Raw genomic sequence first — 16,186 nt, 5'->3', positions numbered from 1 at the left:
CATCATTGGGAAGGTGTTAAGAGAATTCTTCGATATCTCAAAGGCACTATTCTACATGATTTTCTTTTATATCGTCAGTCTTCACGAGAGTTGATTGTTTACAGTGATACAGATTGGACTGAATCTCCCGAAGATAGACGTTCTACTAGTGGGTATGCTATAGCGAAATCTTGTTTCCTGCCTTTTAAAGAAGCAACTTACAGTATCTCATTCGAGTACTGAAGCTGAATATAAAGTTATCACTATCGCAACATCAGAAATTATTTTGCTACAATATCTTTCTTTCAGAATTACATTTTTTCCCAACTGCTACGCCTAAAATGTAGTGTGATAATATTGGAGCAACTTATTTTGTGGAAAATCCTATTTTTCATGCTCGTATCAAGCATGTAGAAATTGCTTTTCATTTTGTTTGCGAGCGTGTGATGACTCGATAACTTTCAATTTCTTATATATATACGGAAGATCAAATTGCTAATATATTTACCAAACCATTATCTAGACAACGGGATTTAGTGAACTTTGAGATTGTCAGGTAATGACAATAATGGAAATAAAATTTTAATTGATTTCAATTAATTGAGATTTATTATATTCGACATAAATTAAATAGAAAAAATAATATTTCAAAGTCTATTATATTACTATGTTTATAATTATTGTGATTGTATACCTTATTTAATTTTTTCATTACTATTTTGGACAATTTATTAAATAAGCCTATTAACAATTAAGATGAAAGATGAATCAAATAGTAAAAAAAATATTTCTAAATCTATTATATTACTATATTTATAATTATCATGATTGTATATCTTATTTAATTTTTTCATTATTGTTTTGGACAATTTATTAAATAAGCCTATTAACAATTAAGATGAAAGATGAATCAAATAGTAAAAAAAATATTTCCAAATATATTATATTACTATATTTATAATTATTATGATTGTATATCTTATTTAATTTTTTCATTATTGTTTTGGACAATTTATATAAATAAACTTACGTAGTAATATGATTATAAAAATAATATTTTCAAATATATTATATTACTATGTTTATAATTATTGTGACCTTATTTAATTTTTTCATTATTATGTTAGACAATTTATTAAATAAGCCTATTAACAATTAAGATGAAAGATGAATCAAATAGGAAAAAAAATATTTTCAAATTTATAATATTACTATATTTATAATTATTATGGTTGTATACCTTATTTAATTTTTTCATTATTTATTAGACAATTCATATAAATAAACTTACACAGTAATACGATTATAAAAAAAAACCTTATATTATTTTTTTCTCTACCTATTAATTTCTAAATTCGCTGCAATGGCTCTGGCTCTAAGGCTTCACTTCCGGCCTCCGGGCACCACGGTTGTACTCTGCTCGAAGCTATCCGCCTCCCGCCGCCTTCCGGCGAGGGACAGAGTCATAAACTTCGGCAAGCACAAGGGCAGGATGCTCGGCTCCCTCCCTTCCTCCTACCTCCAGTGGGTCTCCAACAACCTTCGCGCTCGGGACTTCGAGGAGTGGGCTCGATTGGCCGACGAGGTCCTTCGCGACCCTATCTACCGCGACCGCCTGGAGTGGGAGGCAGCGGAGCGTATTCTCACCGGGGACACCTGCCGCCAGAGCTCCTCCGGCCCCGCCAATTCGCCTGTTGCCGACCTAATCGAGGTCAGCGAGCGCTTCGGTTTGGACAACGACGATAAGGCCGCGTGGGCTCGCATCGATTTCGGGCTCCAGGGAACCTCCAACGGCGGGCGAATACCCCGCGTCCGGAAAGGCTCCGCCTTGGCCGAACCAGCGAGGAAGTCGATCGATCTGGTGTAAAATCCAACATTTCAAGAAGTAATCCTGATTTGAGTAAGGGAAAGCAGGGAGCCTCCTCCATGAATCCGGAAGATTCCCCCTTGAGAGCAGATTGGAAGGGATCTAACGCTGGGAGCGCTGGTGGTGGAAGAAAGGCAGGGCCTTTGAGCAAGGGACATCGATTTACGATCGAGGGACGAGACGAGGAAGAAAGAGGAAAGGGGGTGGAAATGGAAGCAGCGGCGAAGACGAGGAACAGAGAGGAAAATAGGCAGAGGAGACGATTCAAGAGGGAGCAGCAACTCCAGATGGTTCGGAGAGAAGTTGGAGTGGAAGTAGGGGAAGGAAGAGGCAACGCTGTGGACATGGGCAAAGAGATTGCCAATCCATTTTCCTAGAAGACGAGCCCTGCTGGAGAAGGCGAGAAGAAGACAATTTGTTGAATGATCCTCGCAGTTTCATTAATTTGATGATGATATGATGATTTTTTTTTTTTTTGTATTATGTTCCGTTGAAATCTTATGCCCAGTTTTACTATTTTTATGGATGTTTTTTAGTTTTTTTTTGGAATAAAATATCTGCCGTTCTCGCAAAAAAGGAAAAAAGTAGAGGTGGTTTTGACAAATAACTGCAGGCCGCTCCTTCGTCATCCTCCCTCTAACGGTCATATTTCTCCCCGTCACTCCAAAACCAGCTCATCCCCACTTGTTCTTGACCGTTTCATTCTACAACTTTAATCCCACCTGATTCGTTGCTCTCTCTCTCTGCTTCGATCTGCTCCCATGAAGAAGCTCTGAGCGAGCAGGCAGCCTCGCCCCCCCCTCTCTGGAGCCATATAGAGAGAGATCTCGGTTTCCTCCTTTTACAATGGGTTGCTTCCTTGGCTGCTTCAAGGGTTCCAAGGATCGGAAGCGTCGCCGATCGCCTAAGAGATCGCCGTCGCGCGACCACCGGGTCTGCATGCTTGATCCCCTTCTTCGCTCCATTTTCTAGGTTTTGGAGTCCGTTGGTCGTTACGAATGATTTCTTACAGGTAAGCGAAAGATACCGGCAGCCGATCCCCTCGGTGAAGCAGATCTCCCCGAATCTCAGCGCGCCGAAGCTTCCTCCGGTGGAAGAGGTTGCCGTTGCGATCGATCTTCCGGAGCCGAAGTATTGTGTTCCTTCTCTCGAGGGCATTGCAGCTTTTTTTGTGCTCGAATTAGTCGTGAATTTGAGATAATTTTTTTGGCGAGATTTGTTTGGCAGGCAGAATGTGGAGCAGGGGAACGCCAGCAGCGCCAAGAAGAAGGTGACCTTCGATTTAAACATTAGGACGTACGAACAAGCTCCTTCCGATGATAATACGGATAGTGCCTCCGAGGATGACCGAGAAGTCGAACAAATCGACGAGGAGGAGAGGCCAGCCAAAGGGCAAAAAGACGAATCTTATCCAAAGTCAGGAGCTTTCCCTTCGAATCATAGGTACGAAAACTGTGAGAGCAGCGACGACGACCACGGCAGTGAATTTGGAGAAGACGAAGACGAATTTGACAGTGAAGACTTCGACGAGGAAGAAGAAGAATACGGGATCCAAGGGAATGAGGAAGAGTCCTATGATTCCTTCTTTTCTCTACCCATTGATAAGGAGCCGCAAGGTCTACAAGAGGAGGTCAGTAGCACCAAACCCTGCTCTGCATCCTCGCCTCTACTGGAAAAACAGCCGATTCCAGCCGCCGGTGGCAGCACGCGCGACCGGAGCCAGTTCGTGCATCCGGTTCTCATCCCCGTCGAGAACCTGTCGCAATGGAAGGAAATCAAGGCGCGTGCCGTCCCGGCGACGAATCCCAACAAACAAAACCTCTGCGAGGAGCAGGAGAACAAGCCGACGCTGATCGCCGAGCCGGAGATCAAAGTGAAGAAACCCCGAGTTCCAACTTTTCCAACCAAACAGGAGGTCTCAGTGGACGCCAGCCTCTCGAACTGGTTACCGTCCTCGGACAATTCGACCGTGGAGACGCCTCAGCCGAGCAATTCTCATCTGTCCAACTCGTCGTTTAGCCGAGAGGACCGCCCGATTTTGGGCGCCTTAACCATTGAAGACATCAAGCTATCGTCGATGACATCCTCGCCGCGGAGATCTCCTAGCAGGAGTCCTCCGGCGGAGGAAATTCCAATTGTAGGCACTGTCGGCAGGTACTGGCACTGTGAGAACCAAGGAGGGGATTCAGCTTCTTCCCGTCCTTCCACCAGACTCGCCAAAGGGATTCCAAACACTACCAATAAATATAGAGAGGTAACATCGCCAAACACACATCAATTATCATGCTAAAATCTTCTTCTCGAGTGAAATTGTACGATGAAACTTCTCACATTTTGAGATTGAAAAAGTAAAAAAAATAAATAAACGAAAGCATTAACTTTTGCGTTTGGTTATTTCAGGATAAGGCTGTGAACTGGCACACGACTCCATTTGAAGTGCGTCTGGAGAGAGCTCTCCAGAACGGTGCTGCTTGAGCTCGCAAAACTCGAGATTCATGGTTGTTGTATCTGTAATTTTCTTGTGTGTTTTTCTTCCAGGATCATTGCTCTTCTTCAGATAGTTGGATTGCTTAAGGAGTGAAAACTGTGTTTTTTAGTTGGTTGAATGTTGATATTGATTTGTAAACTGTAATCAACTATTCTTTTCCATTTGATTGTAGCAACTTGTACCTCTCTGCTTTGTTACTTCAAGGTTTTCAAATATAAAAAAAAAAAATTAAAATTAAAAGAATTTTCTATCAAAAAGATATTTCATTTTATCTTTTAATATTGTTATAGCACAATATTATTGGAGCAATTTTATATTTAAATCTATCGGATAAAAGATTAATTTAGAACTATTTTTTGGAAAAAATATATAAGGAGGAAAATGAAAAGTGTTTTATGATAATTTTCATCTATGAGTTGTGATCGGCTGATCGCTATGTTGTAACAGGCAGGAAGAATGACGTAACAATTATTTTCTCTTTTATCGCTTCGTTCGCGCATCCCTCTCCGTTCCTCCCCTCCGCTCGCCGCCTCGACGCGATCCTCAACAAACCTCAGTTGGTGCACCAGATCGTATCCTCCTTGGCCCTTGCGTTCCTCGGGTACTCACTGGATCCTGCAGTGCTCTTCCTCCGACGTCGCAGTCGATTAGCAAGTCTCTCCTCTCCATCCAGCACTGGTGTGCACCTCGCGAGCCACTCGGCGATTCGGCCTCCGGAGCCCTTCCCTTGAATTCCAGCAGATTCAGCCCCTCTTGATCCAAGTGCGACGGCCCTCAAGCGGGGAACCCTGACGAAGAGAACGCCAGATACCTTGTCCCCGACGCCCGTGGGCTGGTCTTGGAAGACCGTGATCGTAACAAGACCACCCCAGCGCGTGCTGCGTAAGGGTCTGTAGGAACTTGGAGCTATACAGTGTTAGCTTTCTCAGCTTGTGAGCCCTTCTGAAGGTCAGACCACGGATTTGGAATTTCAATTTCGATTTTTTTAAAAAAGAAATTTCAATTTAATCCTACGAAATGGGGTTTGCATAACGTTTGATCTTTCTCTTGCAATGTTCTAATGCATTTCTACATTTGCATATGGAATCGCTTTGAATCTATCAACTCTTTGGGACATGATAAGCTTCCATAAAGGAATCCTCATTAAGATTTAGAAACCTTTGAGATCTTTATCTGGCAGATAATACCTTGTGAAGCACAAAAACTAGTAAAGTTGGATTGGATGACATTATTTTAGAAACAAAAATTTGGAATTCATCATGAATTTTAGAATGAACTTTAATAAATAGGGCTATGCCATATGGGGGCAAAATATAATGTAAATTAGCATTACTAGAAATAAGACTAGGATCCCAATTATCAAAATGAACCAGGCCAAAGGAAGATGGGGTACACTCATGAATAGTAGAACGGAAAGACAAATGATGGTGTTTGCCAAATTTGTATGCTTAGTTTGGTTAACAAGACTGAAGGACAAACTCCTTTGTTTTAATTATGGATGGATGACCAGAACAACAACATCACTTGGTGATGATGTTGGTTGTAGTAAGAGCACTAAAGGTGAATTAAACATCCAGTTAGTAAACTCTATATTTTTCTTGAATATCCATTTGTACTAGTAGTTACTATTGTTCATGCTAAGGCTAAAGAATTGGATGATGAAGTGGTGCTGACTGATGCAATAGATGATTGTCCAAACTTACCCTGCAATTATCGAATGGATGATTGTGCAACCATAATGAGCACATGGTGAATTGAATTATGTTTGTGACCGCTAACACATGTATTACCTCAATGGGTTCGTCCAACAGCAAGAGCAGTTTCTTGAACTGGAGATGGGTGGTTGTTAATGAAGGTGCAGGGAAGCATGTTGCACTTGAGGAAAGGCATTTAATAGAGTTGGAATTGTAGCATCTTCAAGTAAGTGTATTAAGGACATTGCTTGAATCATCAAGCCTAATAAAAGTTTGGCCAACGGAATTCTTCATGCTGACACTTTAACAATATGATATTGATGGAGAAAGGATGATAGATTCCACTTGCCTTGGAAAAAGTAAAATATTCTTGAACTGCCGCATTATGTGAAATAAAGAGAGAGGATCTAAGTATGCAAGTATTTGAAGGTTATATAAAAATTTTAATATACTTTTTGTTGGAACTAGTGCAAATGTACTAAATTTCCACTGGACAAGCAGATGCAATGTTACAAATCTATGCCATGTAGAAATCTTTTGTAATCTATCTATTAAGAGATTTGTAATTTTGTAGGTACTTTGAGGTTTAATGGAGAACATGCAATATGCGGAAGAACTTCTGAGGGAGTTTCTTATCTTTAGAGGTTTCACTAGTACACTACAAACTTTTGATAGAGAGTTATCTACTGATATTGGCAGAAACTTTCAAGTGGATAAAATCCTAGATTTGGTATTTCAAGTGTATGTACCCAAACATGAAGCTGATAAATTAATTTCGCTTATTAATTTCTTTAAGAGATGCTTTTGTTCACCTTCGGAGACACTGTTCATTTCTACTTTAAAAAAACTGGAAGTCTCAATTCTGCGGTATTACATCATTCATGCTCTGCAATCTGGAAGGCAAGATAAAGTAGTGGAATTCTTTCAAAATAATACCAATTATCTGTTCCAAAATCGTGAAGATTGGATGCCTTGGTTTGGTTGGTCTTCTTAACCTATCTATCTCATGTTTTTTTATCACACTTAACATTTTAACAATAGATATTGTCATGCAGCTATTCCATATCTTACAAACCCTAGTATGGATCCTCAGTTTCGAGTATACTTTTCAAAAGAATGGTTTGATTCCTTGCATTTGTCTTTCCAGAACTTCTTAAGCGAGGTGTTCAATGGCACTCATATCCTAGAAGTTGTGCTTGTTACCATTTTTGAAAGATGGGTGACCTTTTATCAAGATTAAAGTTCAATAGTCATTTCTAATTGCTCAGTTTTGCTGCTAGATAGACACTCATTTAGTAAATTTGAACTTTGTTTTAGCTTTTTCCTTATTTTTTATGATTTTAGTATACATGTGAATTCAAATAGTCAATATATCCATCTATAGAAAATTTAAAATAAGCCATTTTGAGTTTATCCATTTAGGAAAACCTTTTTGTTTCATATATTTATTCATTCAATCCATTGTTTCCCTTTACTTCCCTACGTATCCCTACTTTGTTGAAGATCAGTACAGAAAAAAATGCTGTGAAAACTCTTAAAGATGGCATCAAGCAGTTGAATAATAAATTGTCCGAGCTCCAGGCGTTGTTGGAAACAAAAGAAGCCGAGATATTACATTTACGAAGGTAATAATCCTACATATCAATTTATTTTATAAATGTGAACTAGCGTCCATGTTGATTTGCCAAATTCTTGCCTTATTAATATTATACATATGTTCTTAAAAGCGAAAGTGTGCATACCGCTCTAGATTCTTCTTTTTTTGGTTGTGCATTTTTTTGTGTCTATGTGTGGGGTGGGATCGCGGGTCTGGTTCTGATAGAAAGATTTTGTTTTAAATTATATTTCTATAACAATAAGTACTTTGTGAAGAATCCAAAAATTGAATGATAATACCCACATAATTATAATGTCAATTTAAGCAACACTAAGGTTATTGTTGTTCAATCCTAAGTTGATTTTGTACCCATTGGATGTCCACATGTTTTTTTCCCTCATGCTGATTTCCTCAATTATTTCGGAATGATAATACCCACATAATTATAATGTCAGTTTAAGCCACACTAAGGTTATTGTTGTTCAATCCTAAGTTGATTATTAGTACCCGTTGGATGTCCACATGTTTTTTTTCCCTCATACTAGTTTCCTCAATTATTTCGGAATGATAATACCCACATAATTATAATGTCAGTTTAAGCCACACTAAGGTTATTTTTGTTCAATCCTAAGTTGTTTATTAGTACCCATTGGATGTCCACATGTTTTTTCCCCTCATGCTGGTTTCCTCAATTATTTCAGCTGGCCTAATCTTTGGTCTGAAACTGCTTGTGCAAATGCAAATGATTCTTCAATTCTTCCTTGTGATAATGATACTGTCAACATGTTCATTCAAAAAGAATATTTTCTAATTTAGAATGATGATGACCAACAAATGATCTTATCTATGCCTAACTAATCATCTCAAAATCCCTACCTGTAGCAATATGGAATTTCCTAAACCATACATCTATGATCTATTTACTTGAGTCCATTGAACAAGTCTACACTATCTAGTAAACTTAGGAGGTTGGCTGTTGTATGTATGCCTCTCTATATGCATCCAAACAAGAATTCGTGTATCCAGTTAATAGAGGGAGCAGTCAAAGTACAACTTATAGGGGGACTTGAGAGAAATAAGTAGATTAAAACCATCTTGGCTATCCACGAGAAGATATCCACATAAGGAACATGATATTCCTGGTATACTCTTTAGAAACAAGCCTTAAGGCTATTAATAATTATGTCTTCCAGAATTTTGACTCCATATACCCACTGACCAACAGGGTGAGGTACTAGAGCCCATCTTTTATTTGTGTAGAGTCAACATCTGTAGCAAAGTCTTTACATTGTCTAGTATATGTAGGATATAACACTTTCTCAAATAAATTAAATTCAATCTAAAACCAACCAGTTGAAGAATACACTTAAATCCCTACAGTACTAACTATTTTAGTCGTTTAAATTTATATATATTTATTCCTTTCTGTATATTTGAGAGAAAATCATCACTGTTTTGTTTTTCAAAAGATTTTCATTATTTCTCTCTTCAGTCTGGCTTCATCAGTACAGGAAGCATTGATACATAAAGAGAATAATTCTATCTGTGATTTCTCAAGTGAAGCTTCAACAAAGGATAGTCTTGTTAGTCAAGTTAAAGATTTTCATGATTCTGTCAGTACTTCTCATAACGGAGTGGAGAAAATGTCAGCGACGAACAGTGGGGTTTCTTCAAGTTCAACAAATGTTCCTGACAGATCCTGCTCAGTAGAGTCAACTTCTGTAGCAGGTTCAGTATGGCAATCTCCTTTTGGAGATGAACAATCTAGCAGTGCTCTTCTAATGACTTGTAATTTCTTTACATTTAGTATATATGCTGTAGATTGCTAGAAGATTTGTTAATTCTTCAATATCATTGATAGTTTGATATAAGAATAAATGTTTATTTGTCTTCCAACCTAGTTGAGCAAATCAATGAGAAAATAGATAATTTCTTCTACAACTACAATAACAACCACCAACCTTTTTTCCCATTCAGTGGAGTTAGTTATATGGATCTTCCCACATCATTGGATGAAACTTATTGATCTACAAGAGCTGGTGTTTTTGAAATGAATTGGACTAGCAATATTGTTCAAATACAGATGCAACTGTTCTCCTTCATGGATCCTCTGTCTTTTGTCCTTGTGTAAAAGAATTTGAATTATGCAGTAAGTATTTGACTAGTTGTCCAAATACTAATGCAGCTGTTCTCCATAGATCTTCTATGCCCTGTACCTTAAGCAAAAGCATTTGAATTATGCAGAAGGTCTGAACTCTTACTACCATATTTGGTTTATTTGTGCTGATGTATCTGCACACAATAATTGAAAGTTCAAGCACTTGGTCCTTAAGTTGAGTCATATGACCATGAATTAAAATTGATATAAAGAATCAAATTATTGAGTTAAGATCTTGGTCCTACATGATGTGTAACATTCCCATGAAACCCTGGAAATTTTCAGTAACCTTGAACCTGTTCCTGGTCACTTTTTCACATTTCTTGTGTAGAAAATTAATTTCACCTTTGATAGTGTCTACCTACATAAAATTCTCAAATGTATCTTCAAAGATTTGTGTCACTCATTGTAAAGTATTAGGCCATTTAGTCTGCGAATGACAAGTATGATTATAATACATATAATTAAAATTACAAACAGAAGAGTGACTGTCTGTCTTAATGTAACTATTTTATGCAGAAACTAGAGTAGACTTCTTGGCGGAAGAAGAGTTTCCTGAAGTAAAAGTAAGTTTCCAGGTAAGTCACTGCAAGTTTATCTATTCCACCCGTCTTTATTTAACTTAGCAAAATGTTCCTATGCATTATTTTTTATTTGAGAGGACAATCAAATTAAACATCACAGTAGAGTAAATAGTCAATCCTTCAATGGTTGTGATGAGTACTTGACTGCCTTGATGGAGTATAGTCTTATATTGGCCATGGACGGAGAGCCTCATCCTTCATAGGACCTAACTGTGAGTCAGAACCCCTTGTGAAAGTTTCACTTTCTTGTGCCTAGAAGGATGTGAAGGCTCAATTCCATTGCGGGAAAATACTTGTCAAGCTCACTGGTCTAGGTTAGTGTATTAAAAATGATCTGATCATATATGTTTCATCTTTTATATGCAGGAAACGTTTTTGGGGCATACAAGTACAATTAGTCGTTGCCGTTTTTCTGCTTCAGGAACGAATGTTGCAAGTGCTTCTGTGGATGGAACTGTCAGGTAAGTTCCATTAGATGGACATTACTCTTCCACTATATACTGTGCATTTGAGCCTTTCTCATCATGGCCCTTAATCAGTCTGCTGAAAAATATGTTGAAGGATCTGGACATATGACTCAGCAACACCAACATCCAGAAATGCTACGATTTACTGTGGGGCTGAAATTATGTCACTTGATTGGGAATGCAGATCTGACCGCTTGGTATATGTATCAACTAAATCATTAGCTTGATAAAAATGAATATGCGGCATATCCTTTTGTAAATGCTATCATGCTAAACTTTTATGTGTCTGTCTTACATTTATTTTTACAGTTGCTCATTGGGACAGCAGATGGAGGCATTAAGGCTTGGAATGTTGATGCTAAACGGGTAGTTTGTGATCTTAACACTACTGCAGAATTTCCAAGGTACTTTGAGATCATTCCTTCATTTATTTCTTCATGAGCTCTTTATGAGCTAGTCACCACCTTTTTCTTTAAATTTATTGCAGCGTTTTGGACTTGAAGTGCAGCCCTGTCGAGCCAATTTTTGTTTCAGCTGCAGCTTCGAGATGGTAATCATACTATCATAGTAACAGTTAATTTGGAGGTAGCAAATGGGAATAATGTAGTGGAATTTTAAAATGCTCAAACTGTTAATGTTCATCGGAAGGAATACTGGCAATGACATTATTCAATACGAAAAATATTAATGAAACTAGCATAAGGATTAAGAATGAGTTGGTGAAATGGAAAGAAACTTCTAGAGTCTTATGCAATCCACCCCATTATGTGAAATAGGTCGCATGAAAGAGGGATGGGCATAATTGAGAGTCCATGTGAAAAAGGTAGTTGCTGGGAGTTGTTTGTCACAGGGTGATGGCATTGCATGGAAAGAAGGTGCAAAGAGTTGCAACACCACATGGTGGTAGTGTCACATGGATAGCATCATTGCACATGGTTATGTGACACTTGATGATGATTTGTGGCGCTAGTGTGCATGAATTATTGCCGAAGGGTGTCACATAGATGAGCAGCATTGCGTAGAGGAGATGCCACATGAGGAATGGGTATCATGACTATGATACCATTTTATGGAACTAATGAGCAAATTTTTTTTGACATACGAGTACTAATTTGATGAAACTAGTAAGCCCTAATTTTGTTTATGATTAAACTTATTTGCACCTCAATCTATTTTTATACGCATAGATTTTTTTTTTTTTCATTTCTAAAATTGTAGGAAACTAATGGACAATAATTTATTTTTGGAATGGGTTGAGAATCCAACATTCTTAAGCTCTTATGAATTTCTACAGGAAGGGCTTTCACAAGTTAGATAGAGCAGGTTTTGCTTCATTGACAGTTTGGAATATGAAAACATGGAAGGCTATGGTATGTATATTCAAATGCCTTTATAAGAATCCATCTTTTTGGTTTGTCTACAAGTATTCTGTTTAACTTTGTTGCATTGTGTAAAGATGGTCCTTCCTCTTGGTGAAGATCCTCCAGCAATTACTTCATTATGCTTCAACCATAATGGTAAAATTTTGGCAGCTGCAGCAACAGATGGAATGATTCATATGTTTGGTATCCTTGTTGGCTTTAGTTGTATAGATACTATAAGTTGAAAATAATATGCTGCTTTGTTCTTTTTCCTTCATGCATTCCACTTTGTACTATATATTCCCCCTTTTCACTTTGTACTGTTATTTTATCATGTTCTAATTGAATTTTGTAGGTGGATTTTGAGGACTTTAAGGTACAACTTGATATGTAATATGATTTCTTATTTCTACAATACAATTAGGATGAAATGCTAATATTATTACTACTGTCTTCATGAGAACATTGATTAATCTATGAATTGTGACATTGTTATAAGCTGTAGCAAATAGAAATTGCAAGTCTTTTTTAGCTCGTAAATGAGGTAGACAAAATATCCCTATACGGCCTATTACATAGATTTAATGTCTTTTAAACCGGCCCTACTTAAAATCCTAATAAAAAAAACACTGTTTTAATTAGGGTTCCAAAGTTATCAAATGGGAGCTTCTGTTTCAAAAAGATGACACAGGATTATTTAGTGAGTTGCATTTCCAATGTATTCAGGCCTTTGCTTTTACCTTTTACTATCTCCTGGTTTATAGTGTAAGGTAATTCTAATACAAGATCATTGAATTTGTCCAAGAATTCATTGTGTCATCTCTTCTTGGGGAATAGCATAGGAATATATGTCCAGTATGCAGGATTCAGAGTACAGTAAAGGTCATATGAGATGCTGTAATATCATTTATTACTAATAGACTGATCCTGGTCTACTCTAATTCCTAATAACCAAATCTACACCTTTAATGGATCTTCATGAGCAGACAGACCCCTTTCCGGCTTTTTCCCCTCTTGCTTTGAGGTATCACTCTTGACTCTATGAAGGTTTCCATGCTTCTGGAAAAACGAAGACAAGTCATCCTCTGCCAGTCAATGGTAGTGAGAGTTATATACTTAGTTCTTCAGATTCTTTTTTCAGATAATTATGGAAGCATGCTTTTAGTCCATGGAAGGAAGTTTTGAACTCAGGACCTTACACAACTTCCAACCCCTTTACCAACTTGGTAAAAGCTTACACCATCTGTGCCTTCATATTCAGTTTAGAGTTTGTATACTCAAATTATTGGATTCAGTCATCATTTTAGATTTTTGGTTCTGGTGGCTTCATGTTGATGTTGGTCTCTAAGGGTGTCACATGGTACTGCAACCGTTTCTTCCATATTGGATCCCACATGAAACTACCGTTCGAATGATCTTGCTATCTACATACTATCTTAATGAACTATATATCTTATTTATAGCCTTCCAGGGCTTAGAGTGGTGATAAGAGGTAGGGTGCATTTCCCAAGCAATCAAGATTCAATTCCCACGTAGGGCACATTTATTAAATTCCTTGCAAATTGCCAATAAACTAGAAGTTCAAATCTGCTTAGGTTGTTCAGTTTCAATGAATTAAATTTGATCGGCTAATCAGTTATTCTACTCAAGCTGAGACCGATGTGTATATCTATGTTCCTATTACTCCCCCATCATGCATGAGTAGGCATTCCTAATTTGGTTGGCTTAAATTCAGCACATGTACAGAATATTATATCTTTGACACAGTAGGATTTGAACATAGGATCTCTTGCTCGCTCCGGTAAAATGTTATAGTTGATAGACAAATTAGTTATTCAGAAAAAGGGGAAAACTATGATAAAGTTCTGAACAATGATCTGGATAGCTTTCATTCTCAAAATGAAGGAAATGGAGTATTTATGTTGTTGTATTGGTATTGAAATCCATTTTATTCTAATTTTCCTATCAACTTTGATATACCTTTCTAATTACCTCCTCCTCTTTTCCATTGAATTCCAGTCTATCTTCTTGTTCTAGACTGGCAGCTAACTATCACTGACATTAATAAATTTTGTATCCTTAGTATTATTTTAAATTTTGTATTATTACGTGCCTATGAAATCGTTGTCCTAGCCGAACAGAACTATTCTAAAATTGCCTAAGGTGCCTTGTTGGCATTTGATTAATTAATCTTGTTTTCATCTGACCACATTAAAGGACTTTATTGTCGCAACATTTCTCTTCACTGATGGACTAATACGAAATAACCTCTTTATTATTCAATTACTTAATTTGTTTCATGACATGTAATCAGCTTCTTATTAATTTACATCAGTTCTTTATTATTAGCAATGAAATGCATGGACGTGTTGTGCCTCCTAATAAACATTTCGTTCTTGTGGGTTTTCAATTTTTTTTACAGAATTATAATTTTTTAAATGTTATCTCGAACAAATTAGAATTAAGAACATGTTTACTCACCGTATCTTTCTTAACTAGCAATAAGACATGTCTGCTGGCCTACAAATCACTGGGTGGCCAGCCCATGATTCAGCTGTAACCTCATTGCTATTTGGACATGATGAGACAAGCATATTTAGTTTAGGCTCTGATGGCAAGGTAACTCGCGGTGCCCTTACCTAAGTATTTGGTGGAAACATCACTTCTTTGTTTTAGCGTATGTAATATCACTGTGCTAAAACTTACAAATATCAAATATCTATTATATCATCACTCATGAAAGACTTGATGCAGTTTCTTTACATAGAAATACTTCAACAAGAATGTAATTCATGGATTGCAGATTTTCGAATGGAGCTTGCAAAACCAAGGTCAAGTCCTATGGTCACGAGATTGCAGTAGGTATTGTATGGTTGCCTTATCCACAGTACAATCTTCTTTTTCTCAATCTCAAGTAGCTGTTTTTGCAGTTAAGCTGCTGAGTTTAGTTTCACTCTCAATTCAGTGTCGTAGGGAAACATAATCAATAGTAGCTTTTTATATAACTTAGGAAGAAATCAACTTCTTTATATTGTCATATTTGAGTTATTTTCATCAAAAATACATTTATGCATCTGGCAAGTTGAATCTATGTAATGAATGGTAATTCAATGAATAATTCACTAGCCCAACAATGAAATCATGCAAATGCCAAATGCCAATCTAGCTAAAGATGTTGAGAAGAGATACACAGGGGGAGCAAAGCAATTCCCATCATATCATTATATCGAGTCATAGTTTGTTACTAAGTTGCCCAATATAACGAATTACCCGCCCGTTCAACAGGTATTGCTCCGCAGGGAGCTTGAAAATGTGCAGACACGAAATGGCACTGGATTCGAGTGGCAGAAGATTGTTGGTTACGTCTGGTTCAGTCAGGTCACCGATATATCAGGTATTTACTTTCCCTTTTTCTGTCGACGCATCGGTAGGTATTTTAATATCTGCAATTCAAACTAGATGCAAGGAGACATGCCAGGATTCCGCACATTGCCACACAGTGGTCCAATAACAAGTGTTGATTGGCATCCAACGCTTCCAATTTTCGTAACTGGCTCAGCGGACTATTCAGTTCGAGTTACTTCGATGATATGATAGTCCATTTCAGTTGTACTCATGCTTATTTGTTACCCTCCCCTCCTCTTGATGATATTTCTAGACATTCGCCTTCTTATCCATTTATTTTGAGATCCAAAAAGGTATTCAAACACCCTATGACATGTGTATCTTTATGAACCTCCCTCCATATCCGTGGGACCGGCACTAGGGGGCCGTTAAGGTAACGGATCTACCTTCAAAAAGGTATTCAAACACAATTTATAGATCTGCGTTGTGTGAGTGACATTTTCTCCTTGTTTTTTTTCTCATTGAAAAGTTGCATAATTAGACCAAAAAGTCTTCGATGGTATAAACTTAAAGTGCCATCTCCATGAAATAGAAAAGACAACCATATGCGATGGTGATTCAAGAAAAAACTAGTCTTTATAACTAC

At 37.5% G+C, this 16,186-nt stretch overlaps 3 protein-coding genes across 6 annotated transcripts; all 3 read left to right on the top strand.

The window, feature by feature from the left end:
• The first annotated feature begins 1,342 nt into the window (after positions 1-1,342).
• On the top strand, positions 1,343-2,348 carry LOC121986993. Its single transcript, XM_042540912.1, has one exon. It carries the CDS (start codon positions 1,343-1,345, stop codon positions 1,844-1,846), a length of 504 nt encoding a protein of 167 aa, XP_042396846.1. The 3' UTR covers positions 1,847-2,348.
• Positions 2,349-2,526: 178 nt separating this feature from the next.
• On the top strand, positions 2,527-4,515 carry LOC121985641 (histone-lysine N-methyltransferase SETD1B-like). The gene is made up of 4 exons (XM_042539216.1): positions 2,527-2,779; positions 2,859-2,977; positions 3,074-4,100; positions 4,247-4,515. Exons 1-4 carry the CDS (start codon positions 2,693-2,695, stop codon positions 4,319-4,321), a joined length of 1,308 nt encoding a protein of 435 aa, XP_042395150.1. The 5' UTR covers positions 2,527-2,692; the 3' UTR covers positions 4,322-4,515.
• A 253-nt stretch (positions 4,516-4,768) lies between these two features.
• On the top strand, positions 4,769-15,892 carry LOC121985640 (WD repeat-containing protein 91 homolog). 4 transcript variants are annotated; one of them, XR_006113230.1, is made up of 16 exons: positions 4,769-5,282; positions 6,603-7,008; positions 7,084-7,206; positions 7,512-7,653; positions 9,118-9,353; positions 10,303-10,361; positions 10,734-10,828; positions 10,929-11,037; positions 11,144-11,238; positions 11,322-11,384; positions 12,129-12,204; positions 12,291-12,399; positions 14,702-14,814; positions 14,999-15,053; positions 15,481-15,589; positions 15,655-15,796. XR_006113230.1 is itself a non-coding variant. In XM_042539215.1 (16 exons), exons 2-16 carry the CDS (start codon positions 6,618-6,620, stop codon positions 15,787-15,789), a joined length of 1,788 nt encoding a protein of 595 aa, XP_042395149.1. In that variant the 5' UTR covers positions 4,769-5,282; positions 6,603-6,617; the 3' UTR covers positions 15,790-15,892. The 4 variants fall into 4 exon arrangements, 3 of the variants coding, with proteins under 3 accessions (XP_042395149.1, XP_042395148.1, XP_042395147.1); XM_042539215.1 differs by having other exon boundaries at positions 9,244-9,353; positions 14,999-15,057; positions 15,655-15,892; XM_042539214.1 differs by having other exon boundaries at positions 10,929-11,031; positions 14,999-15,057; positions 15,655-15,892.
• Positions 15,893-16,186: the final 294 nt, after the last annotated feature.

This window comes from Zingiber officinale, chromosome 5B (genome assembly GCF_018446385.1).
Source record: "Zingiber officinale cultivar Zhangliang chromosome 5B, Zo_v1.1, whole genome shotgun sequence".
NCBI classification, from domain to species: Eukaryota; Viridiplantae; Streptophyta; class Magnoliopsida; order Zingiberales; family Zingiberaceae; genus Zingiber; species Zingiber officinale.
Note: the sequence above shows the minus strand (reverse complement) of the source record. Positions and strands in the feature narration are given on the sequence as shown.

Excerpts from the sequence above, each read along its gene's own strand:
- LOC121986993 (XM_042540912.1), top strand. The coding sequence starts at position 1,343 with ATGGCTCTGGCTCTAAGGCTTCACTTCCGGCCTCCGGGCACCACGGTT.
- LOC121985641 (XM_042539216.1), top strand. The coding sequence starts at position 2,693 with ATGGGTTGCTTCCTTGGCTGCTTCAAGGGTTCCAAGGATCGGAAGCGT. Across the intron at positions 2,780-2,858 it reads CGCCGTCGCGCGACCACCGG|GTAAGCGAAAGATACCGGCA; the intron begins GTCTGCATGCTT and ends GATTTCTTACAG. Across the intron at positions 4,101-4,246 it reads CTACCAATAAATATAGAGAG|GATAAGGCTGTGAACTGGCA; the intron begins GTAACATCGCCA and ends TGGTTATTTCAG.
- LOC121985640 (XM_042539213.1), top strand. The coding sequence starts at position 6,618 with ATGGAGAACATGCAATATGCGGAAGAACTTCTGAGGGAGTTTCTTATC. Across the intron at positions 7,009-7,083 it reads AGATTGGATGCCTTGGTTTG|CTATTCCATATCTTACAAAC; the intron begins GTTGGTCTTCTT and ends ATTGTCATGCAG. Across the intron at positions 12,400-14,701 it reads TGGAATGATTCATATGTTTG|ACATGTCTGCTGGCCTACAA; the intron begins GTATCCTTGTTG and ends ACTAGCAATAAG.